Below are 26,795 nucleotides of genomic sequence, written 5' to 3' on the forward strand. Positions count from 1 at the left end.
ACTGAGGAAGGACACTCTAGGAGACTGAGGAAGGACGCTCTAGGAGGCTGAGGACACTCTAGGAGACTGAAGAGACTGAGGAAGGACGCTCTAGGAGACTGAGGAAGGACGCTCTAGGAGACTGAGGAAGGACACTCTAGGAGACTGAGGACGCTCTAGGAGACTGAGGAAGGACGCTCTAGGAGACTGAGGAAGGACACGCTAGGAGACTGAGGACGCTCTGGACGCTCTAGGAGACTGAGGAAGGACACGCTAGGAGACTGAGGACGCTCTGGACGCTCTAGGAGACTGAGGAAGGACGCTCTAGGAGACTGAGGACGCTCTAGGAGACTGAGGAAGGACGCTCTAGGAGACTGAGGAAGGACGCTCTAGGAGACTGAGGACGTTCTAGGAGACTGAGGAAGGACGCTCTAGGAGACTGAGGACGCTCTAGGAGACTGAGGAAGGACGCTCTAGGAGACTGAGGACGCTCTAGGAGACTGAGGAGACTGAGGACGCTCTAGGAGACTGAGGAAGGACGCTCTAGGAGACTGAAGAGACTGAGGAGACTGAGGACGCTCTAGGAGACTGAGGAAGGACGCTCTAGGAGACTGAAGAGACTGAGGAGACTGAGGAGACTGAGGACGCTCTAGGAGACTGAGGACGCTCTCACCTCCTCGGTACTCACCTTGGAGCCGATGACCACCGACATCCTCTCAATCACGTCCAGGAAGATCTCGCTCCTCCCTCCCTGGAAAACACACAAGACTCTTTGTTCAGGAAGGAAAGGAAAGGAAAGGAAAAGGAAAGGAAACAGTTTGAAACTGTGGGTGTTTGTTTAAACGTCAATAAAAAGGATTGTTTATAGAAATATTTTTTGAGCGTCAGATTTCAGATCTTCTTCTTTTAATAAAACGTCACAACATTTGTTTGTTTGTTTGTTTACATTCCTCCCGGATTGAGACGTTTAAAGGTACCTGCTCTCTGCTGGACTGGATGGGTCTGCTGGCTGCTGAGCTCGGAGCCACTTTACTCTGCTGAGTCTCGGCTCCAAACTGCAGACACACAACAACAACAACAACAACATATTCAATAAACACAATTTAAATGTGAAGATTTAACACTAATGTACATGAAGCATGCACTAAACAAACATGTAGTAAGTGTTCTTAACACACTATATGTGTGTATTTGTGTTGTTGGTATTTGTGGTTATTTGTGGTGTTGATGATATTTGTGTTGTTGTTGTTGACGTACAAAGCCGACGTTACTGAGGTCAAACAGGCTGAACGGTTTGGAGGACACGGCTTCAGTCTGGATGAAGTTCTTCAGGACGTCAGAGGACGTCGTCTGGATGTAACCATAGTCCTGAGAGAGAGAGAGAGAGAGAGGGGGAGGAGAGAGAGAGAGAGAGAGAGGGAGGGAGGGAGGGAGGGAGAGAGAGAGAGAGGGAGAGGGAGAGAGAGAGAGAGAGAGAGAGAGAGAGAGGGGCAGAGAGGCAGAGGGAGAGGGAGGGAGAGGCAGAAAGGGAGAGGGAGGGAGAGGGAGAGATGATGTTGTTGTTTCATCCCTACATGTTGTTGTTGTTGTTGTTTCAGCCTCACTCACCACGACCTCGTCCAGTAGCTCATAAATGAGGGCAAAGTTCATCTGCACCGACTTCTCCGACAGGCTGCCGCAGTAATCCTTCACCAGAGCGGAGAACCTGAGCAGGAGCATGAGTGTTCATGTGGTTTTATATCTCAGTCATCGGTGAGGCGGTCTGTGGTCCCTGCTCACCTGTACTTTTACAAACCTACCTGTTGAGGAACTCGATGATGGTGAAGGGGGAGGAGCCAGGGCTGGTCGTGGTGGCAACCCAGTAGAGTCCTCCCTGTCTCACGTGGACGAAGTGAAGATCTCCGTGACTCTGCAGAACAAAACACAGGACTGATGCTGCGTTCAGGGCCCCCGGGAAAATGACCTCATGTGACTTAAAAAAATATTATTATTATAATTGTTACCATGACGACCGGAGGCTGGTCTCCAGTCAGGGCTGTGACCTTCTCGTAGAAAACACTGACAACATCACTTCCTGCTTCTCCGCGGACTGATGGGGAGGTTCAGGTTACAACACATTACTGGACTAAAACATGTGTGTGTGTGTGTATCGGTGCTCAGGTATGCGAGTAGTGGTCCTCAGGTGTGTATAGTGGTGTGTGTAGTGGTCCTCAGGTGTGTATAGTGGTGTGTGTAGTGGTCCTCAGGTGTGTATAGTGGTGTGTGTAGTGGTCCTCAGGTGTGTATAGTGGTGTGTGTAGTGGTCCTCAGGTGTGTGTAGTGGTCCTCAGGTGTGTATAGTGGTGTGTGTAGTGGTCCTCAGGTGTGTATAGTGGTGTGTGTAGTGGTCCTCATGTGTGTGTGTAGTGGTCCTCAGGTGTGTATAGTGGTCATCAGGTGTGTATAGTGGTGTGTGTAGTGGTCCTCAGGTGTGTATAGTGGTCCTCAGGTGTGTATAGTGGTGTGTGTAGTGGTCCTCAGGTGTGTATAGTGGTGTGTGTAGTGGTCCTCAGGTGTGTATAGTGGTGTGTGTAGTGGTCTTCAGGTGTGTATAGTGGTGTGTGTAGTGGTCCTCAGGTGTGTATAGTGGTGTGTGTAGTGGTCCTCAGGTGTGTATAGTGGTCATCAGGTGTGTATAGTGGTGTGTGTAGTGGTCCTCAGGTGTGTATAGTGGTGTGTGTAGTGGTCCTCAGGTGTGTATAGTGGTGTGTGTAGTGGTCCTCAGGTGTGTGTGAGGATACAGTCTTTGTAGATGAGGTGGTCTCCCTGTGAGGACAAGATGAAGACCTGAGAGATCATCCTGCTGAGAGACAGAACATGTTACATTAGAGGACAGCAGCGCCCCCTGCTGGTGATATCGGACATACTATTATTCGTGCACCCTTTGTGCGTTACGTGTAACACCTGTGGGTGAGTGGAACCAGACACGAGCACCAAACCACACTCTGCCCTGTGGACACGCCCTTTGAAGCTCATTAGTATCTTAACATTTAATTTAAACTACTAAGTGGATTTATTCTATACCGAAACCAGCTCGTGACAGTCGGAGTAACTCACGTTAACGAGTTGTTCCTAAGACATGGACGTTATTAACGGTGCCGTTACAGCCTGCTTCCGGTACTCACGTTAACGAGTTGTTCCTAAGACATGGACGTTATTAACGTAATGCTGCGCAGTAGCTGTAATAACACCATCCAAGTGAAGCTCCGCCTGTGTTTACCAACCGGGTCAGCGGGGCGGCGGACGACGTCACAGCGCCACCTGCTGTACGGGCGGAGAACTGCCGCGTCAAATATTTATATATATTTACGGTCTTATTACGTAACGAGCTAATAACTAGAATGACCCACGAATAAAACACTTCTTTTAAATAAACATTTAGCGTTAGAACAGTTTTATATATATATTTATATTTATAAACGTCGGCCGAAGAGGCGGGAATTCACCCGGAAGTGCACACAACTGACGCGGACGAATCCTTACTTCCGGTTTCCTTCCCGTGCAGCCTGAGCTCCTCCACCATGAAGTAAGTCTTATTAATCACGTTAGTGCAGTTATTTGGCTTTATAGCTAACGCGTGTTGCCCGGTGTAGTGACGTCACTCCTCCTGAACACGAAGGGCCCGCTCGGAATGGAGCGCATGCGTGTTGCATTCCGCATTATTGAACGTGTTTATGATACTTTAGCAACAGGCAAAGCAGCTCGGGTGTGGTGCATTCTGGGAGAACTGCATTAACATACATACAATCACACTAACATATACTTGTTTTAAAGTACTGTTATCTGGTTGTTGTTGTTGTTGTTTACCATATTTATCTTCAAATGATGTCTCAATGATTGCTTGTTTTCTATTGTTATTGTTTTATTCTATGTCTGTTTATTGTATACGTTCTCTGCCTTATGTCAAGGAGTCTTTGAGTATATCAATTAAAGTATTATTATTATTGTTTTTATTGGCTTATCCAGTGTTTATTGTTATTTACCTTTCACCTCGTCTGCAGGCTCCTGTTGAGTCTTACAGAATGGTGTGTTCAGGTGCAGATTTAAAAGTGGTAAATCTCGTGTTTTTCAGTCCGCTGACGAAGGTGAAGTTGATCAACGAGCTGAACGAGCGCGAGGCTCACCTCGGGGTCAAGGACTCGGTCTCCTGGCACACCGAGTACCGAGACAGCGCCTGGGTGTTCGTGGGTGAGCCGGCGGGTCTTTTGGTTGCGTCCCGTTTCCATGACGATCCGGTCTGTCGGCCGCAGAGTGAACCGTGTGTTTGTCCCCTGCAGGAGGGTTTCCATACGAGCTGTCGGAGGGAGACATCATCTGCGTCTTCTCTCAGTACGTTCCTCAGTCTGTAACATGAGTATATATGTGTGTGTGTGTGCGTGTGTGTATATATATCAATAATAATATATATTTAAGACTGTTTTTGTTTACAGGTACGGAGAGATCGTCAACATCAACCTGGTGCGGGACAAGAAGACGGGGAAGTCCAAAGGGTTCTGCTTCATCTGCTTCGAGGACCAGCGCAGCACCATCCTGGTGGTGGACAACTTGAACGGCATCAAGGTGACTGGGCTGTGACCAGTAAACAACAACAACAACAACATCGTAAACACTGCAGACTAATACACAGTTTTAACCTAAGCTAGGCCAGACAAGCTGACTTAATGCTAAGCTATAAATATATATATATATTAATATTTATATATATATATTAATAATATATATATATTATATCTAAATATAAAATAAATCAATTTAAAAAAAATATATATATATATATAATAATATAATGACCCGTGTTGCGTTCGCTGTCCAGATTAAAGGTCGGACAATTCGAGTGGATCACGTTAAAGACTACCGGCCTCCCAAAGACTCGGAGGACATGGACGACATCACCAAACAGCTGAGGGAGCAGGGCTGCGCCCCCAAAGCCCAGCGGCCCTCCTCTGGCTCCTCCTCTTCCTCTGAGGAAGACGAGCAGTACAGCATCCCCGTGAAGAAGCCCAAAAAAGGTGAGGTCACTTCCTGTTGATCCCTGGTACGAGGATCATTATGGGGTGGATGTTTACTTCTGCTCTCTCTCTTATCTTAAGACAAGAAAGAAAAGAAGAGAAAGAAGGAGAAGAAAAAGAAGAAGGAGAGAGCGGGTCGCTCCTCTTCCTCACCTCCTCCCGTCAGAGTCAAAGAGGAGAAGGAGGATGCCGACTACGACAAGTACGACCAGAGAGGACAGAGGGAGGACGAGGAGAGGAGGAGGAGGAAGGAGACAGACAGGGAAGGAGACGGGAGGAAGGAGACAGACAGGGGGAAGGAAGGAGACGGAAGGAAGGAGACAGACAGGGAGAAGGAAGGAGATAGGAGGAAGGAGACAGACAGGGAGAAGGAAGGAGACGGGAGGAAGGAGACAGACAGGGAGAGGGAAGGAGATAGGAGGAAGGAGACAGACAGGGAGAAGGAAGGAGACGGGAGGAAGGAGACAGACAGGGAAGGAGACAGACAGGGAGAGGGAAGGAGACAGAAGGAAGGAGACAGACAGGGAAGGAGACAGGAGGAAGGAGACAGACAGGGAAGGAGACGGGAGGAAGGAGACAGACAGGGACAGGGAAGGAGACAGAAGGAAGGAGACAGACAGGGAGAGGGAAGGAGACAGGAGGAAGGAGGGAGGATGGAGAGAAAAAGAGAGTTTGACCGAGACGACGATAGAAGAAGAGAGACTGAGAGAAGGAGACGAGATGAGGAACCTAGACAGAGATGACGACAGAAGGAGAGAGAGAGAAGAGAAGGAGACGAGATGAGGAACCTAGACAGAGATGACGACAGAAGGAGAGAGAGAGAAGAGAAGGAGACGAGATGAGGAACCTAGACAGAGATGACGACAGAAGGAGACGTTACGTCTCATTCAGTAAAAACAGAACAAGATGGCCGCCCACGGAAACGTCTGGCTTGTTGATGAAATGCATCCTGGATGTCGTAGTTTATTTTGTTTTGTTTCTTGTGAACAATAAAAAGAAAAAAGTGAACTCTGGTTTCTTTCTCTTTATTTCGTTCTCATTTCAGCAGAATCAACAACAAAATGTCAGAAAACCAACAAAAATACAATAAATGAGCCGTTTTTATAAAATATACTTATAACTTTATTTACAACATCAGAAAAACTTCTTGTAGAAAGTCGTCGGCTGCGAAGTGGAAGTGATTATCAGAGAGAGCGGTGTTTCCTCCGTGTTCATTATCCAGCAATAATAATAATCATAAAAACTATTTTGATTAGACATCGAATTCTTCCACAACATTTACAATCAAAAAGTGGATTAAAAACTAAAAGTGAAAACAAGCATTTAAAACCATAAATAATGAATACGAACAAATGAATGAAGCGTTAAAGATTTCTGTTTACATCAGTAAACGTAACAAAGACACTAAATATATATTTATGCCATGTCTTGTGACATAAAAGCTGTTTTCATGTATGTTTTGTGATCTGTTGCTCGCCAGCTAACGGAAAAAACGTCGCTAGCTAGCGAGCTAATTTGGGCTAAGATACGTTAGCGTGCTATAAATCAGATGAATATAATACATGTAAGAACACTCATTAGCTTCATCGCTAACGTTAGCTTAACCGTGGACTTCTCCGACAGTTAAAACCCGTCAACTTCGCTAGTGAGTCTGTAGCTGTTAGCACGTTAGCATCATCGTGCTACTTTTACAACAATTTACACGACTTTAGTTTTTATCTACATCCAAAGACTGAGACACTTAATCACTTTTACTTCAGTTTTTGGTGAATTGTTCCCTTTTTATTTTTTTTACAGTTAAAAACAGGCTGATATGTTCAGTTAATTTGACCGGTAATTATTATGACCAAATTAAATGATTTCCATTTATTAATAATCAAAAGGACTTCATGGTTTTATCAACTTTAGACTTCTTCGTACCGCTTATGATTCTGAATTTAAACTAGTCGAACAAACACGGAGGAAACTGTTGGAGGTCAAAGGTCACAGACGTGTCTGTGCTCAGAGGTATCTGGTGATTTAAAAAAAAATACGTTTCTCTTCCGTGAGTTCAGCGTTCGAGTCCCAGAGCGCTCCAACGGGAGGAGGACGAGAAGGAGGAGGAGAAGGAGGAGGACGAGGAGGAGGAGGAGAAGGATGAGGACGAGGAGGGCGAGAAGGATGAGGAGAAGGAGAACGAGGAGGAGAAAGAACGGGAAGGATGAGGAGGAGGAGGAGGAGGAGGACGAGAAGGAGAACGAGGAGGAGAAAGAGAACGAGGAGGAGAAAGAACGGGAAGGATGAGGAGGAGGAGGAGGACGACGAGAAGGAGGAGTAGAAGGAGGAGGAGGAGGACGAGAAGGAGAACGAGGAGGAGAAGGAGAACGAGGAGGAGAAGGATGAGGACGAGGAGGGCGAGAAGGATGAGGAGGACGAGGAAGAGAAGGAGGAGGACGAGGAGGAAGAGGAGAACGAGGAGGACGAGGATGAGAAGGATGAGGACGAGGAGAAGAGAACGAGGAGGACGAGAAGGAGAACGAGAAGAACGAGGAGGACGAGAACGAGGAAGAGGAGAACAAGGAGGAGGACGAGAACGAGGAGGACGAGAACAAGGAGGACGAGAACGAGGAGGACAAGGAGAAGGAGGACGAGAAGGAGGAGAACGAGAAGGACAAGGAGAAGGAGGACGAGAACGAGAACGAGGAAGAGAAGGAGGAGGACGAGGATGAGAAGGATGAGGACGAGGAGAAGAGAACGAGGAGGACGAGAAGGAGAACGAGAAGAACGAGGAGGACGAGAACGAGGAAGAGGAGAACAAGGAGGAGGACGAGAACGAGGAGGACAAGGAGAAGGAGGACGAGAACGAGGAGGAGGACGAGGACGAGAACGAGAACGAGGAGGAGGACGAGGAGGAGGACGAGAACAAGGAGGACGAGGAGAAGGAGGACGAGAACGAGGAGGAGAACAAGGAGGACGAGGAGGAGGACGAGGAGGTCGGCGGTAGAAAAAGTTAAGGCGCTGGCGGCTGAACGGACGGTTTGCTGCTTTCATCCGAGATTAAAGATTAAAGTGGATCCCACGAGGGATTTGAACCAGCAACCTTCCTCTGAACAGTCCACATGACTCCGCTGCACTTTAACTGCCAGCAGCTGTTTTCATTTGTATCTTCTCTTCAGCTCCACTTTTACTGCATTGTTACTATTTCCTCGATATTGATCGTTCACAACGAAACGTCTTCATTCGTGTTTATTATGTCCGTCTCGGTTCGGCGGCCCGATGCCGCTTCTTTGTCCTCGGGCGCCCGATTGAGACCCGGAGACGCCACGGACGGCGGCGCCGGGTCTTCTGGCTTCCTGTCGGTGAGTCTCTCCTTCACCGGCAGCCGGACTCGAACCGCTCGGGCCTCAGCACATGGAGATGGTGACGTTGATCCCCAGGTTGCCGTTGTCGGCGAACAGGTGGGCGATGGAGGTGTCGAACACCAGGCAGTCGCTGTTCATGATGGCGGCCGCCACCCCGTCGTGGATGGAGCGGGGCGTGGCCTCCCAGGTGAGGCGGCGCCGGTTGCCGTTGAGCTCCAGGCGGTACGCGAAGTTCTCCGCCTGCTTGCGGGTGCCGATGAGCAGCACGACGGCGAAGAACTGCTGGTGGCCTTCGTACTTCTCCTGCTTCTCCAGGACCAGCATGAAGTGGTGGCTGAAGCACGACTGCATCATCACCCAGTCCACGGCGCCCGGCAGGTTGATGTCCGTCGCCAGGAAGACGATGTCCTCGCCCTGCGGAGTCAAACAACGCCGTTAGTCATGACCAGGTGAGTCATGAATAACCAGGTGAGTCATGAATAACCAGATGAGACATGAATAACCAGGTGAGACATGAATAACCAGGTGAGTCATGAATAACCAGATGAGACATGAATAACCAGATGAGACATGAATAACCAGGTGAGACATGAATAACCAGGTGAGTCATGAATAACCAGGTGAGACACGAATAACCAGGTGAGACATGAATAACCAGGTGAGACACGAATAACCAGGTGAGACATGAATAACCAGGTGAGACATGAATAACCAGGTGAGTCATGAATAACCAGGTGAGACACGAATAACCAGGTGAGACATGAATAACCAGGTGAGACATGAATAACCAGGTGAGTCATGAATAACCAGGTGAGTCATGAATAACCAGGTGAGACACGAATAACCAGGTGAGACATAAATAACACGAATAACCAGGTGAGACACGAATAACACGAATAACCAGGTGAGACACGAATAACCAGGTGAGTCATGAATAACCAGATGAGACACGAATAACCAGGTGAGACACGAATAACCAGGTGAGACACGAATAACACGAATAACCAGGTGAGACACGAATAACACGAATAACCAGGTGAGACACGAATAACCAGGTGAGTCATGAATAACCAGATGAGACATGAATAACCAGGTGAGACATGAATAACCAGGTGAGTCATGAATAACCAGGTGAGTCATGAATAACCAGGTGAGACACGAATAACCAGGTGAGACATAAATAACACGAATAACCAGGTGAGACACGAATAACACGAATAACCAGGTGAGACACGAATAACCAGGTGAGTCATGAATAACCAGATGAGACATGAATAACCAGGTGAGACATGAATAACCAGGTGAGTCATGAATAACCAGATGAGACATGAATAACCAGGTGAGACATGAATAACCAGGTGAGTCATGAATAACCAGGTGAGTCATGAATAACCAGGTGAGACACGAATAACCAGGTGAGTCATGAATAACCAGGTGAGACACGAATAACCAGGTGAGACACGAATAACCAGGTGAGACACGAATAACACGAATAACCAGGTGAGACATGAATAACCAGGTGAGACATGAATAACATGAATAACCAGGTGAGACATGAATAACCAGGTGAGACATGAATAACATGAATAACCAGGTGAGACATGAATAACCAGGTGAGACATGAATAACACGAATAACCAGGTGAGACACGAATAACCAGGTGAGACATGAATAACATGAATAACCAGATGAGACATGAATAACCAGGTGAGACATGAATAACCAGGTGAGACACGAATAACCAGGTGAGACACGAATAACCAGGTGAGACACGAATAACCAGGTGAGACACGAATAACCAGATGAGACATGAATAACCAGGTGAGACACGAATAACCAGGTGAGACATGAATAACCAGGTGAGACACGAATAACCAGATGAGACATGAATAACCAGGTGAGACATGAATAACCAGGTGAGACACGAATAACCAGGTGAGACACGAATAACCAGATGAGACATGAATAACCAGGTGAGACACGAATAACCAGGTGAGACATGAATAACCAGATGAGACATGAATAACCAGGTGAGACACGAATAACCAGGTGAGTCATGAATAACCAGGTGAGACATGAATAACCAGGTGAGACACGAATAACCAGGTGAGACATGAATAACACGAATAACCAGGTGAGACATGAATAACCAGGTGAGACACGAATAACCAGGTGAGACACAAATAACCAGGTGAGACACAAATAACCAGGTGAGACACGAATAACCAGGTGAGACATGAATAACACGAATAACCAGGTGAGACACAAATAACCAGGTGAGACATGAATAACCAGATGAGACACGAATAACCAGGTGAGACATGAATAACCAGGTGAGACATGAATAACACGAATAACCAGATGAGACACGAATAACCAGGTGAGACACGAATAACCAGGTGAGACATGAATAACCAGGTGAGACATGAATAACCAGGTGAGACACGAATAACCAGGTGAGACACGAATAACCAGGTGAGACACGAATAACCAGGTGAGACACGAATAACCAGGTGAGACATGAATAACATGAATAACCAGGTGAGACATGAATAACCAGGTGAGACACGAATAACCAGGTGAGACATGAATAACATGAATAACCAGGTGAGACATGAATAACCAGGTGAGACACGAATAACCAGGTGAGACATGAATAACACAAATAACCAGGTGAGACATGAATAACCAGGTGAGACATGAATAACACGAATAACCAGGTGAGACACGAATAACCAGGTGAGACATGAATAACCAGATGAGACATGAATAACCAGGTGAGACACGAATAACCAGATGAGACACGAATAACCAGGTGAGACATGAACAACATGAATAACCAGGTGAGACATGAATAACCAGGTGAGACACGAATAACCAGGTGAGACATGAATAACATGAATAACCAGATGAGACATGAATAACCAGGTGAGACACGAATAACCAGGTGAGACATGAATAACCAGGTGAGACATGAATAACATGAATAACCAGGTGAGACACGAATAACCAGGTGAGACATGAATAACCAGGTGAGACACGAATAACCAGGTGAGACACGAATAACCAGGTGAGACACGAATAACCAGGTGAGTCATGAATAACCAGGTGAGACATGAATAACCAGGTGAGACACGAATAACCAGGTGAGACATGAATAACATGAATAACCAGATGAATAACCAGGTGAGACATGAATAACCAGGTGAGACACGAATAACCAGGTGAGACACGAATAACCAGGTGAGTCATGAATAACCAGGTGAGACACGAATAACCAGGTGAGACATGAATAACACGAATAACCAGGTGAGACATGAATAACCAGGTGAGTCATGAATAACCAGGTGAGACATGAATAACCAGGTGAGACACGAATAACCAGGTGAGTCATGAATAACCAGGTGAGACATGAATAACCAGGTGAGACACGAATAACCAGGTGAGACACAAATAACCAGGTGAGACACAAATAACCAGGTGAGACATGAATAACCAGGTGAGACACGAATAACCAGATGAGACACGAATAACCAGGTGAGACACGAATAACCAGGTGAGACACGAATAACCAGGTGAGACATGAATAACCAGATGAGACACGAATAACCAGATGAGACACGAATAACCAGGTGAGACATGAATAACATGAATAACCAGGTGAGACATGAATAACACGAATAACCAGATGAGACACGAATAACCAGGTGAGACACGAATAACCAGGTGAGACATGAATAACATGAATAACCAGGTGAGACATGAATAACCAGGTGAGACACGAATAACCAGGTGAGACACGAATAACCAGATGAGACACGAATAACCAGATGAGACACGAATAACCAGGTGAGACATGAATAACATGAATAACCAGGTGAGACATGAATAACACGAATAACCAGATGAGACACGAATAACCAGGTGAGACACGAATAACCAGGTGAGACATGAATAACATGAATAACCAGGTGAGACATGAATAACCAGGTGAGACACGAATAACCAGGTGAGACATGAATAACATGAATAACCAGGTGAGACATGAATAACACGAATAACCAGATGAGACACGAATAACCAGGTGAGACACGAATAACCAGGTGAGACATGAATAACATGAATAACCAGGTGAGACATGAATAACCAGGTGAGACATGAATAACCAGGTGAGACACGAATAACCAGGTGAGACACGAATAACCAGGTGAGACATGAATAACCAGGTGAGACATGAATAACCAGGTGAGACATGAATAACATGAATAACCAGGTGAGACACGAATAACCAGGTGAGACACGAATAACCAGGTGAGACATGAATAACATGAATAACCAGATGAGACACGAATAACCAGGTGAGACATGAATAACATGAATAACCAGGTAAGACACGAATAACCAGGTGAGACACGAATAACCAGGTGAGACATGAATAACATGAATAACCAGGTGAGACATGAATAACACGAATAACCAGGTGAGACATGAATAACCAGGTGAGACATGAATTACCAGGTGAGACACGAATAACCAGATGAGACACGAATAACCAGGTGAGACATGAATTACCAGGTGAGACATGAATTACCAGGTGAGACACGAATAACCAGATGAGACACGAATAACCAGGTGGGACACGAATAACCAGGTGAGACACGAATAACCAGGTGAGACATGAATAACATGAATAACCAGGTGAGACACGAATAACCAGGTGAGACATGAATAACCAGGTGAGACACGAATAACCAGGTGGGACACGAATAACCAGGTGAGACACGAATAACATGAATAATCAGGTGAGACATGAATAACATGAATAACCAGGTGAGACACGAATAACCAGGTGAAACATGAATAACCAGGTGAGACATGAATAACCAGGTGAGACATGAATAACCAGGTGAGACACGAATAACCAGATGAGACACGAATAACCAGGTGGGACACGAATAACCAGGTGAGACACGAATAACCAGGTGAGACATGAATAACATGAATAACCAGGTGAGACACGAATAACCAGGTGAGACATGAATAACCAGGTGAGACACGAATAACCAGGTGAGACATGAATAACCAGATGAGACATGAATAACATGAATAACCAGGTGAGACATGAATAACATGAATAACCAGGTGAGACACGAATAACCAGGTGAGACATGAATAACCAGGTGAGACATGAATAACCAGGTGAGACATGAATAACCAGGTGAGACATGAATAACCAGATGAGACATGAATAACCAGGTGAGTCATGAATAACATGAATAACCAGGTGAGACACGAATAACCAGATGAGACACGAATAACCAGGTGAGACATGAATAACCAGGTGAGACATGAATAACCAGGTGAGACATGAATAACCAGGTGAGTCATGAATAACATGAATAACCAGGTGAGACACGAATAACCAGGTGAGACATGAATAACACGAATAACCAGGTGAGACATGAATAACCAGGTGAGACACGAATAACCAGGTGAGACACGAATAACCAGGTGAGACATGAATAACCAGGTGAGTCATGAATAACCAGGTGAGTCATGAATAACCAGGTGAGACACGAATAACCAGGTGAGACATGAATAACCAGATGAGACATGAATAACCAGGTGAGACATGAACAACATGAATAACCAGGTGAGACATGAATAACCAGGTGAGACACGATTAACCAGGTGAGACACGAATAACCAGGTGAGACATGAATAACCAGGTGAGACACGAATAACCAGGTGAGACACGAATAACCAGGTGAGACACGAATAACCAGGTGAGACATGAATAACACGAATAACCAGGTGAGACATGAATAACCAGGTGAGACATGAATAACCAGGTGAGTCATGAATAACCAGGTGAGACATGAATAACCAGGTGAGACATGAATAACCAGGTGAGACATGAATAACCAGGTGAGACACGAATAACCAGGTGAGACATGAAAAAAACCAGGTGAGACACGAATAACCAGGTGAGACATGAATAACCAGGTGAGACATGAATAACCAGATGAGACATGAATAACCAGGTGAGACATGAATAACCAGGTGAGACATGAATAACCAGGTGAGACATGAATAACCAGGTGAGACATGAATAACCAGATGAGACATGAATAACCAGGTGAGACATGAATAACCAGGTGAGACATGAATAACCAGGTGAGACATGAATAACATGAATAACCAGGTGAGACATGAATAACCAGATGAGACATGAATAACCAGGTGAGACATGAATAACCAGGTGAGACACGAATAACCAGGTGAGACATGAATAACACGAATAACCAGGTGAGACATGAATAACCAGGTGAGACACGAATAACCAGGTGAGACATGAAAAAAACCAGGTGAGACATGAATAACCAGGTGACCTGCAGCGTGGTGATGGACTTGTGGGCGTGCATCAGGTGAGGCATGACGGCGTCCAGGGCTCCGTGCCACTTGCAGGTGGCTCCAGGACACGGACAGGTGTACGGCCGGAACTCACACACCTCCTCGTGCTCCGGCTTCTCACTGTGGTGGAGGGACAGCAGGCAGCCGGCCGACGAGTACTGGGGACAAGAGGTACAAGTACATGAGTACTGGGGACAAGAGGTACAAGTACATGAGTACTGGGGACAAGAGGTACAAGTACATGAGTACTGGGGACAAGAGGTACAAGTACATGAGTACTGGGGACAAGAGGTACAAGTACATGACTACTGGGGACAAGGGGTACAAGTACATGAGTACTGGGGACAAGAGGTACAAGTACATGAGTACTGGGGACAAGAGGTACAAGTACATGAGTACTGGGGACAAGAGGTACAAGTACATGAGTACTGGGGACAAGAGGTACAAGTACATGACTACTGGGGACAAGGGGTACAAGTACATGAGTACTGGGGACAAGAGGTACAAGTACATAAGTACTGGGGACAAGGGGTACAAGTACATGAGTACTGGGGACAAGAGGTACAAGTACATAAGTACCACCAGGGGGCGTCTCCTCTGGTTGTATAGAAGTCTATGCTTCATGTGTTAAAGCTGCATTCTCTCTCCTGACCACCAGGGGGCGACTCCTCTGGTTGTAGCTCATGGGGATGAGGTGGTTGTCCCGTAACCAGAAGGTACCCGGTTCGATCCCCGCTCCCCCCATTAGTTGCATGTCGAAGTGTCCTTGAGCAAGACACTGAACCCCCAGTTGCTCCCCGGGCGCTTTCACAGCAGCCCACTGCTCCTTAATAATTAAGGATGGGTTAAATGCAGAGGACAAATTTCATATATATGTAAAAATGTAATATCACAATAAAATACGGTTTAAGTTTAAGTATAGAAGTCTATGCTTCATGTGTTAAAGCTGCATTCTCTCTCCTGACCACCAGGGGGCGACTCCTCTGGTTGTATAGAAGTCTATGCTTCATGTGTTAAAGCAGCATTCTCTCTCCTGACCACCAGGGGGCGACTCCTCTGGTAGTATAGAAGTCTATGCTTCATGTGTTAAAGCTGCATTCTCTCTCCTGACCACCAGGGGGCGATTCCTCTGGTTGTATAGAAGTCTATACTTCATGTGAACCAGCCTCATTCAAGAATAGACTTAAGACTTTCCTCTTTAATAGTGCTTATAGTTAGGGCTGAATCAGGTTTGCCCTGGTCCAGCCCCTTGATATGCTGCTATAGGCTTATAGGCTGCTGGGGGATGTTTTAGGATACACTGAGCACCTCTCTCCTCTTCTCTCTCTCCTTATGGATGAATTTACATCTCTCCATTGCACCTTATTAACTCTGCTTCCTCCCCGGAGTCGTTGTGACTTCACGTCTCATTGGGTCCATCAGTTGTTTTTTTGTGTCATTCGCGCTGGAGAGGGGGCGTGGCTTATCTCCGTGGAAACAGTTTTCATTAAAAGAAGATGTATCTCTATTGTAGGAGTTAAATTATGGAACAATGATAACATGAATGTAAGAATGGTCAACTCATTTTTGGATTTCAAAAGGATCGTTTATAAAACTATTTGAGGGTTACAAGTATGAATACAATGTGTGTGTGTGTGTGTATTTATATATATATATATACACACACACATACATATACACACACACACACACATACATATACACACACATATATACACATATATATATATATATATATATATATATATATATATATATATATATATATATATTATTTTAGACCCTTATATCAAATTAATTATCTGATTTAATTGATAAGAATTTAGGATAGGAATATATAAGCATCTATATGCTTCTACCCTTTCAGTCTTTCCGTTTTGTATATTGGATTGTGGCTTTGTTGTGTTGTCATGATTGAAAAAAAACACATAACTAAAACGTTTACGGGGTGACAAGGACATAGGAGACGTAGACAGGACATAGGAGACGTAGACAGGACGTAGGAGACGTAGACAGGACGTAGGAGACGTAGTAGACGTAGACAGGACGTAGGAGACGTAGACAGGACATAGGAGACGTAGACAGGACGTAGGAGACGTAGACAGGACGTAGGAGACGTAGTAGACGTAGACAGGACGTAGGAGACGTAGACAGGACGTAGGAGACGTAGACAGGACAGGACGTAGGAGACGTAGACAGGACGTAGGAGACAGACAGGACGTAGGAGACGTAGACAGGACGTAGGAGACGTAGACAGGACGTAGGAGACGTAGACAGGACAGGACGTAGGAGACGTAGACAGGACGTAGGAGACATAGACAGGACGTAGGAGACGTAGACAGGACGTAGGAGACGTAGACAGGACGTAGGAGACGTAGACAGGACAGGACGTAGGAGACGTAGACAGGACGTAGGAGACATAGACAGGACGTAGGAGACGTAGACAGGACGTAGGAGACGTAGACAGGACGTAGGAGACGTAGTAGACGTAGACAGGACGTAGGAGACGTAGACAGGACAGGACGTAGGAGACGTAGACAGGACGTAGGAGACAGACAGGACGTAGGAGACGTAGACAGGACGTAGTAGACGTAGACAGGACGTAGGAGACGTAGTAGACGTAGACAGGACGTAGGAGACGTAGACAGGACGTAGGAGACGTAGTAGACGTAGACAGGACGTAGGAGACGTAGACAGGACGTAGGAGACGTAGTAGACGTAGACAGGACGTAGGAGACGTAGACAGGACGTAGGAGACGTAGACAGGACAGGACGTAGGAGACGTAGACAGGACGTAGGAGACATAGACAGGACGTAGGAGACGTAGACAGGACGTAGGAGACGTAGACAGGACAGGACGTAGGAGACGTAGACAGGACAGGACGTAGGAGACGTAGACAGGACGTAGGAGACAGACAGGACGTAGTAGACGTAGACAGGACGTAGTAGACGTAGACAGGACGTAGGAGACATAGACAGGACGTAGTAGACGTAGACAGGACGTAGGAGACGTAGATAGGACGTAGTCAGGACGTAGGAGACGTAGACAGGACGTAGTAGACGTAGACAGGACGTAGGAGACGTAGTAGACGTAGACAGGACGTAGGAGACGTAGTAGACGTAGACAGGACGTAGTAGACGTAGACAGGACGTAGGAGACGTAGACAGGACAGGACGTAGGAGACGTAGATAGGACAGGACGTAGGAGACGTAGATAGGACGTAGGAGACGTAGATAGGACGTAGTAGACGTAGACAGGACGTAGTAGACGTAGACAGGACGTAGGAGACGTAGACAGGATGTAGGAGACGTAGATAGGACAGGACATAGGAGACGTAGACAGGACGTAGGAGACTAGATAGGACAGGACGTAGGAGACGTAGACGGGACGTAGTAGACGTAGACAGGACGTAGGAGACGTAGACAGGACGTAGGAGACGTAGACAGGATGTAGGAGACGTAGATAGGATGTAGGAGACGTAGATAGGACAGGACGTAGGAGACGTAGACAGGACGTAGGAGACGTAGACGGGACGTAGTAGATGTAGACAGGACGTAGGAGACGTGGACGGGACGTAGATAGGACAGGACGTAGGAGACGTAGACAGGACGTAGGAGACGTAGATAGGACAGGACGTAGGAGACGTAGACTGGACGTAGGAGACGTAGACGGGACGTAGGAGACGTAGATAGGATGTAGGAGACGTAGACGGGACGTAGGAGACGTAGACGGGACGTAGGAGACGTAGATAGGATGTAGGAGACGTAGATAGGACAGAACGTAGGAGACGTAGACAGGACGTAGGAGACGTAGACAGGACGTAGGAGACGTAGATAGGATGTAGGAGACGTAGATAGGACAGGACGTAGGAGACGTAGACAGGACGTAGGAGACGTAGACAGGACGTAGGAGACGTAGATAGGACAGAACGTAGGAGACGTAGACAGGACGTAGGAGACGTAGACAGGACGTAGGAGACGTAGATAGGATGTAGGAGACGTAGATAGGACAGGACGTAGGAGACGTAGATAGGACAGGACGTAGGAGACGTAGACAGGACGTAGGAGACGTAGATAGGACAGGACGTAGGAGACGTAGACGGGACGTAGTAGACGTAGATAGGACAGGACGTAGGAGACGTAGACGGGACGTAGGAGACGTAGATAGGACAGGACGTAGGAGACGTAGACGGGACGTAGTAGACATAGACAGGACGTAGGAGACATAGACAGGACGTAGGAGACGTAGATAGGACAGGACGTAGGAGACGTAGACGGGACGTAGTAGACGTAGACAGGACGTAGGAGACATAGACAGGACGTAGGAGAAGTAGATAGGACAGGACGTAGCAGACGTAGACAGGACGTAGTAGACGTAGACAGGACGTAGGAGACGTAGACAGGACGTAGTAGATGTAGGAGACATAGACAGGACGTAGGAGACGTAGATAGGACAGGACGTAGGAGACGTAGACGGGACGTAGTAGAAGTAGACAGGACGTAGGAGACGTAGACAGGACGTAGGAGACGTAGATAGGACAGGACGTAGGAGACATAGACAGGACGTAGGAGACGTAGACAGGACGTAGGAGACGTAGACAGGACGTAGTAGACGTAGACAGGACGTAGACAGGACAGGACGTAGGAGACGTAGACGGGACGTAGGAGACGTAGACAGGACAGGACGTAGGAGACGTAGACGGGACGTAGACAGGACAGGACGTAGGAGACGTAGACAGGACGTAGGAGACGTAGGAGACGTAGACAGGACATAGGAGACGTAGACAGGACAGGACGTAGGAGACGTAGACAGGACGTAGGAGACATAGACAGGACGTAGGAGACGTAGACAGGACGTAGGAGACGTAGACAGGACGTAGGAGACATAGACAGGACGTAGGAGACGTAGACAGGACGTAGGAGACGTAGACAGGACGTAGGAGACGTAGACAGGACGTAGGAGACAGACAGGACGTAGGAGACGTAGACAGGACGTAGGAGACAGACAGGACGTAGGAGACGTAGACGGGACGTAGGAGACATAGACAGGACGTAGGAGACGTAGACGGGACGTAGGAGACATAGACAGGACGTAGGAGACGTAGACGGGACGTAGGAGACAGACAGGACGTAGGAGACATAGACAGGACGTAGGAGACGTAGACAGGACAGGACGTAGGAGACGTAGACGGGACGTAGGAGACGTAGACAGGACAGGACGTAGGAGACGTAGACAGGACGTAGGAGACAGACAGGACGTAGGAGACGTAGACAGGACAGGACGTAGGAGACGTAGACGGGACGTAGGAGACATAGACAGGACGTAGGAGACGTAGATAGGATGTAGGAGACGTAGACAGGACAGGACGTAGGAGACGTAGACAGGACGTAGGAGACGTAGACAGGACAGGACGTAGGAGACGTAGACAGGACGTAGGAGACGTAGGAGACCAACAAATAATCATAAATAAGCCAAAATAAATAAATAAATCATGAATAATACATTAAGAAATAAATAAAATACATAATAATATTAAATAAATTACAGATATTAATATATCAATTTAATAACAACATTATAATAATAATTACTATAATAATAAATATATTATATAAAAATACAAATATATCATATTAATAAATATGTAACAAAAATACATCAAATTGTATTATTAATAATATAATAATACACACACACTTTTTTTCCATGTATAGCACATTACCTTGTAAAACAAATTGATATATCAATAAACTTCATTATTATGATAGTAGAACGTTTTGTTGTCACTTCCTGTTGTTATTGACGGTTAAAGTAAAAAGATAATAAAGGTTATTAAATGATTAACTAATTATTTATCTGATTTTAAATCCTTTCACCCAAATGATGAATATAAAATCTGTGTTTTATTGATAAATTAATTTGTAATATTTAAGCTTCTTAACTGTCTGTTTTAGAAACAACAACAACGACAACAACGCAGAAGCCGTCACCATGACGATTTAAACAGAAACACGAGCAGCTGATCTAATGAGCAGTGTCCTTTACTGTGGTAGAGGTACTAATACACACTGTGAACACAGTACTATACCAGAATACTGAAGTATTATGTACCTCTGAGATGTAGTACAGTAAAGAGTACAAGTACCTCTGAGATGTAGTACAGTAAAGAGTACATGTACCTCTGAGATGTAGTACAATAAAGAGTACCTCTGAGATGTAGTACAATAACGAGTACAAGTACCTCTGAGATGTAGTACAATAACGAGTACAAGTACCTCTGAGATGTAGTACAATAACGAGTACAAGTACCTCTGAGATGTAGTACAGACGTAGTATAGTTGAAAGTAGCATGAAAGAACCTCAAACGTGTACTTCTGTTCAATAAAGTTATTTTTTATAAAACTCTCATGCACCAGCAGGATGTTTTTGTCGTCGTCGTCCCCACACACACACGCACACGCACACACACACGCACACACACACACACGCCGTCGTGTCGCAGAACCAGGAAGTTGTGTGAAAAGTGCGTTTGTGCCCGCGCGTGCCCGCGGCGCGCGTACCTTGCAGGGGAACGGCAGCGTGGACGCCACCTTCTCCATGGCCAGGTTCCGGATGCTCGGGGTCAGCGGGCCTCGGCAGGTCGGGCAGCAGCTCAGCTTCTGGCGGCACTGGTTGCAGACCAGGTGGCCGGCCTGGCACTGCAGGATGGGCGGCAGCACGTAGTCGAAGCACACCGGGCACTCGAAGAGCGCCGTGAGCTCCGGGGACTGGCCGGGCAGGCCGACCGCGGCCAGGGACACGGGAGGGGCGGCGGACCCGGAGCTCACTCCGCCGCCTCCGGCCGCCGCCGCACACGCAGCGGCGGCGGCGGCTCCTCCGGCTCCCCCGTGCTTTCCTCCGCCTGCTTTACCGGCTCCGAGTCCTCCTCCTCCTCCGGCTCCGGCTCCGGCTGAGGACGGGCGGCTCATGGCTTCCAGCTGCGGTCCGTTAACGTCATCGACTGTGTTTACCACCGGGACGTCGCTCCTCCTGGACCCGGGGATACAACATGGCGGCTGCCAGTTCGTATCGCCTGCCTCGCGCTCCCATTGGACGCCACGTCGCAGAGTGACAGGGGCGCTCGGCCAATCAGAGATGGGAGTCGTGTTATTACGTAACGGCTGTTTGTTTACAGAAAATAAAGACGAGACGAAAACTTAGCGATATAATAGAAATGTGCCCATAGTCAGTCATTAGTTATAAATATGAGACATAAAGGCATTATTATTATTATTAAAAAACATCATTATTATTTCAAAAGTAATTATTATCAGATACAAGTTAGAATTGTAATCATATGCATTTATATATATATAATATAATAAAAAATAAAGAATTATTTAGAATTATGAGATTTTAAAAAAGAATTATGAACTACGAGATAGTGATAATAATGAGATAAAATGTTGAAATTAAAAATCAGAAAAAAGTCACAATTATGTCAAAATTGATTTTATATCATAAAATATATCATAATTATGAGATATAAAGTCATAGTAAAGAAAAAAATCGGAATTAAATTATATATGATCAAAGGTTATACTTAGATAAAAGGATATATATAAATACAGTATACTTCCTCCCTCAAACAAAACAAACAAAAAAAGTAAAATATTATTTTGTAATCTTTAATTTGATGAAATTAGTCAGTTCTAGTCAAATATATATATATTATTAGTCAGTTTTATTACGATTAAAAACAATGGAATCTGATGTTGAAGGTGTCTTTATGTTGCTCAGATGTTATTGATGATGTGGTATTTTAGGTTGTACCCGTCCAGAGATTGGGTTAAACATTCAGGTAAAGTCAGGCAAAGTAATATTTTATATACATATATATTCATTTATATATATATTTTATACATATATAATTTTTTTTACATATATACAGTATATATATATATATTTATTTATATATATATATATATATATATATATATATATACTGTATATATAAAAACAATTAAGAGGATGTTAAACAAAAGTCTTGGGGCTTTATTTTTCAATCAAGGGTGCATCCTAAGTCTCTTAATTGGACGTGAGGAGAGAGGAAACGAGGAAACATGATTTAAGAGAAATGAGACTTCTCTTTCTGATCAGCTGTCGGCTTTAACGTCAGAACATCTAACGCCCTCGTGTTTGGGTTCATAACATTGTCACCATATATTTATATTTATACATAACATCACCCGTAGGCTCACACAGCTCTGTGACTTTCACCGACTACGTCTGGATAACTGCCAGAGCAGCAGCAGCCAGTTAGATTCACCAACACGACGTCAGTGATGACGTGCGGAGCGTCTCGATGCTGATTGGCTTTCGCAACTCAGCATCAGCCAATTTTTCGCTTTGCGTCATTCACGTCATTCGCGTTGACTTTCATGGGATCTACGCAACGCTTTTGGTGTGAACGCAGCATCTGGATGTACGTTGAAGTGTTCTCTCCTCTCATTGGTTAGATGCGTCTGGGGGCGGGACTAAGAGGGTTCGCTCCCATCTCTTGTAAATATACTTTGTTCAATTGGATCTCTGTGACAAACCCGACTTTCACCAGGAGACGCTGTGCGTTACTTATTGTGCCTCAGTGTTATCGGCTGTAACCGAGGAGCTTTGGTGGGGAAGAAAACACTCCCAGTAAAACCATGTTGGGAGCCCTGGGGGTCTGCAGAAGTACTGCAGGGGGGGGGGGGTTGTGTCATTTTTACCACCACAAAAATATTTTTTTCACAAATTGAAATGTATTTAAATACAAATGAACATGAATGGAGGCAGAATATATTATCTTTCAGTAAATACAAATACAAAATGTCCATTTGAAGAGCATGAGCATGAACCTGTGTATTATTTGAATAGCTTAGTGTTGAATGGACAATAACAAGGTATGTTTCCACATGTTACTGGGCCCAGTTTGATATAAAACACTATGTTATACATATATATGTATAGAAGGGGGGCGATGAAGACCCCTGGTGGAGAGCGCCCTAAACCTTTGGCTCCAGAGCCGGTTCCTGTTGGCGGGCCCAGTCCGGCTCTGGCCCTCGGCCAATGAAAAGCTCTCCCTGGTATTTCCAGGGGAGTTGGCCGGCGGCAGCGTCGCAGCTCAATTAACCTTCGGACGCCTTCGAGTTCACTCCACCGCTGAGGCAGCAGGGCTCAGACTTCATGACAAAGAGGTCTACGAAGAGGTTTCTGTCATGAAGACCCTCAGGGGGTCTCGTTAGGGTCAAGAGTCCAAACTAAACATGCAGGAGGCTTTATAGTTTACCGCTGTTTAGATGTTGAATTACATTTATTAGAACATTTAGTCTGTAGTCTCCGGGCAGGTTATTACAATTGGATGGATTCATATTATCAGGATACAGCAGCAAACTCTGTACTGATACAATATGAAACATACGTGTGTTATGTACATCTCTCACTGCGCTGTTAGTGGGTCTTATTGTTATGTTTTAAAATAAAATGGCCTTTTATATGTCGGTCTTTTTGTATTCTTTTGTTTGTGTTTTTAACAACAAAAATTGGGTAAATTGCAGATTTTAAAGACAAACTCGGGTCAAAGTATGACATCATCTCATATGTTTGAGAGCTCATGATTCAAACTTTAAAACTTCCCGTAATCACTGAGATCTGACGTTCGTAATAAGGAGCGATGGAGGAGTTGTGACTCTTGGACTTTGTGTCTTCAGATAATTTGTTTCCTGCTAATCCGTTAATCTCCTCTTTACGTCCTCGCTTCACTTCTCAAACTCTGTTATTTATGATTCATTCGTCCGACTGATTAACGACGTTTAATGTGAACAAATATGATCTGCTCTCGTAGCAGATCATATTCTTTAAATAACTTGTTACCATGACGACCTGACGAAGAGGAAAAGTCAGAGGATTCATAAAGTTATGATTATGAACCACACTTCATCACGACCATTATTCATATCCACGCCCACGTTGGATGGAGGGGGAGGAGTCGTGATGTGACGATTGGTTTGGACCAATGACGTCATTGATGAGGCCCGGAGTCGGAAAACAATTTGTAATTTACACACATTTGATGCATAAATAAATACAAAGAATTAATAACGATTGGTAAAAAAAAAAAGAGATCCAAAGTCCACATGTTTTCGTCAAAGAAAATATTGTAATGTAACGCAGAGTAACAACTTAACATATTAATAATTTAACATTTTAACAATTTAAAATTAACAAATTTAAATATTAAATATTAAAATTTACATTTCATAAATTTATAAATTTAAAAAATGTAAAAAGAAACATTAAAAAATGTAAAAATGTAGAAATTAAAAAATCTAAACATTTAACAATTTACAAATTTATACACAAAAAATACTTTAACAATTAAAAAAGTTAGAATGTTTGAAAGTTAACAATAAAAAATATTCATTTAGGAATTTGGAAAAATTAAAAAATACATAATATATATGAAAATATAGAAAAATGTACAAAGATAGAAATTTAATAATTATAAAATTTAGAAATTTAGAAATGTGAGTACCTGAACAGATAGAGAACAGAGTACCTGCACATGTAGAGAACAGAGAACCTGAACATGTAGAGAACAGAGAACCTGAACAGGTAGAGAACAGAGAACCTGAACAGGTAGAGAACAGAGAACCTGAACAGGTAGAGAACAGAGAACCTGAACAGGTAGATGTGGCAGCGGGGTGTGGCTAGGCTCAGCTGCAGAGTGCGTGGAGCGGGGTTGTGGTTCAGGGAACAGTGTTGTGATGTGTAAATGAGCCTCAGCTGGGATCAATTGTGTGTGTTTTGTGTTCCATATAAGAACAGGAGTAGCTGGAGAGGAGGGAGGCCGGGTAGCGGAGGCCCGGATCGTTCGCTACCAGAAGCGTGACAAATAAATAAATAAAAACTGTTACTGCCCTCACAATTGTGTGTGTTGCCCTCTTTGGTGCCTGCCCGAGACTCGAACCTATTACAGTAGAGAACAGAGAACCTGAACAGGTAGAGAACAGAGAACCTGAACAGGTAGAGAACAGATAACCTGAACAGGTAGAGAACAGAGAACCTGAACAGGTAGAGAACAGAGAACCTGAACAGGTAGAGGACAGAGAACCTGAACAGGTAGAGAACAGATAACCTGAACAGGTAGAGAACAGATAACCTGAACAGGTAGAGAACAGAGAACCTGAACAGGTAGAGAACAGAGAACCTGAACAGGTAGAGAACAGAGAACCTGAACAGGTAGAGAACAGATAACCTGAACAGGTAGAGAACAGAGAACCTGAACAGGTAGAGAACAGAGAACCTGAACAGGTAGAGGACAGAGTACCTGAACAGGTAGAGAACAGAGAACCTGAACAGGTAGAGGACAGAGTACCTGAACAGGTAGAGAACAGAGAACCTGAACAGGTAGAGGACAGAGTACCTGAACAGGTAGAGAACAGAGAACCTGAACAGGTAGAGAACAGAGAACCTGAACAGGTAGAGGACAGAGTACCTGAACAGGTAGAGAACAGAGAACCTGAACAGGTAGAGGACAGAGTACCTGAACAGGTAGAGAACAGAGAACCTGAACAGGTAGAGGACAGAGTACCTGAACAGGTAGAGAACAGAGAACCTGAACAGGTAGAGAACAGAGAACCTGAACAGGTAGAGGACAGAGTACCTGAACAGGTAGAGAACAGAGAACCTGAACAGGTAGAGAACAGAGAACCTGAACAGGTAGAGGACAGAGTATCTGAACAGGTAGAGAACAGAGTACCTGAACAGGTAGAGAACAGAGAACCTGAACAGGTAGAGAACAGAGAACCTGAACAGGTAGAGAACAGAGAACCTGAACAGGTAGAGGACAGAGTACCTGAACAGGTAGAGAACAGAGAACCTGAACAGGTAGAGGACAGAGTACATGAACAGGTAGAGAACAGAGAACCTGAACAGGTAGAGAACAGAGAACCTGAACAGGTAGAGAACAGAGAACCTGAACAGGTAGAGAACAGA

General features: G+C 45.2%; 3 protein-coding genes across 10 annotated transcripts in view; 1 reads left to right on the top strand and 2 right to left on the bottom strand.

Moving 5' to 3' along the window:
• ap4m1 (adaptor related protein complex 4 subunit mu 1) overlaps positions 1-3,526 on the bottom strand; it is a 13,225-nt gene extending 9,699 nt beyond the window's left edge. Inside the window, exons 1-9 of one of the 8 annotated variants that reach the window (XM_034549885.1) lie at positions 3,076-3,231; positions 2,923-2,968; positions 2,760-2,821; positions 1,983-2,068; positions 1,779-1,888; positions 1,588-1,684; positions 1,237-1,347; positions 957-1,034; positions 668-730 (exon numbers count right to left, since the gene is read on the bottom strand). In XM_034549885.1, coding sequence (XP_034405776.1) covers positions 668-730; positions 957-1,034; positions 1,237-1,347; positions 1,588-1,684; positions 1,779-1,888; positions 1,983-2,068; positions 2,760-2,817 — 603 coding nt within the window. In that variant the 5' untranslated portion in view covers positions 2,818-2,821; positions 2,923-2,968; positions 3,076-3,231. Of the gene's footprint in view, positions 1-667; positions 731-956; positions 1,035-1,236; positions 1,348-1,587; positions 1,685-1,778; positions 1,889-1,982; positions 2,069-2,759; positions 2,822-2,922; positions 2,969-3,075; positions 3,282-3,501 lie in introns of those variants that run through there. The other 7 variants (XM_034549886.1, XM_034549884.1, XM_034549883.1 and 4 more) reach the window with 7 other exon arrangements.
• On the top strand, positions 3,482-6,040 carry rbmx2 (RNA binding motif protein X-linked 2). The gene is given in 7 exon segments (XM_034549890.1): positions 3,482-3,544; positions 4,091-4,206; positions 4,296-4,347; positions 4,449-4,578; positions 4,832-5,027; positions 5,109-5,502; positions 5,504-6,040. Coding segments are annotated over 7 exon segments (1,200 nt in total). The 5' UTR covers positions 3,482-3,539; the 3' UTR covers positions 5,811-6,040.
• Positions 6,041-7,392: 1,352 nt separating this feature from the next.
• On the bottom strand, positions 7,393-21,877 carry siah2l (seven in absentia homolog 2 (Drosophila)-like). Its single transcript, XM_034549891.1, has 3 exons — positions 21,344-21,877; positions 14,761-14,940; positions 7,393-8,782 (listed from the first exon to the last, which is right to left on the bottom strand). The coding sequence occupies exons 1-3, from the start codon at positions 21,749-21,751 to the stop codon at positions 8,411-8,413; spliced, it is 960 nt and encodes a 319-aa protein (XP_034405782.1). The 5' UTR covers positions 21,752-21,877; the 3' UTR covers positions 7,393-8,410.
• Positions 21,878-26,795: the final 4,918 nt, after the last annotated feature.

The sequence above is a fragment of the Cyclopterus lumpus genome, chromosome 14 (genome assembly GCF_009769545.1).
Source record: "Cyclopterus lumpus isolate fCycLum1 chromosome 14, fCycLum1.pri, whole genome shotgun sequence".
NCBI lineage: Eukaryota > Metazoa > Chordata > Actinopteri > Perciformes > Cyclopteridae > Cyclopterus > Cyclopterus lumpus.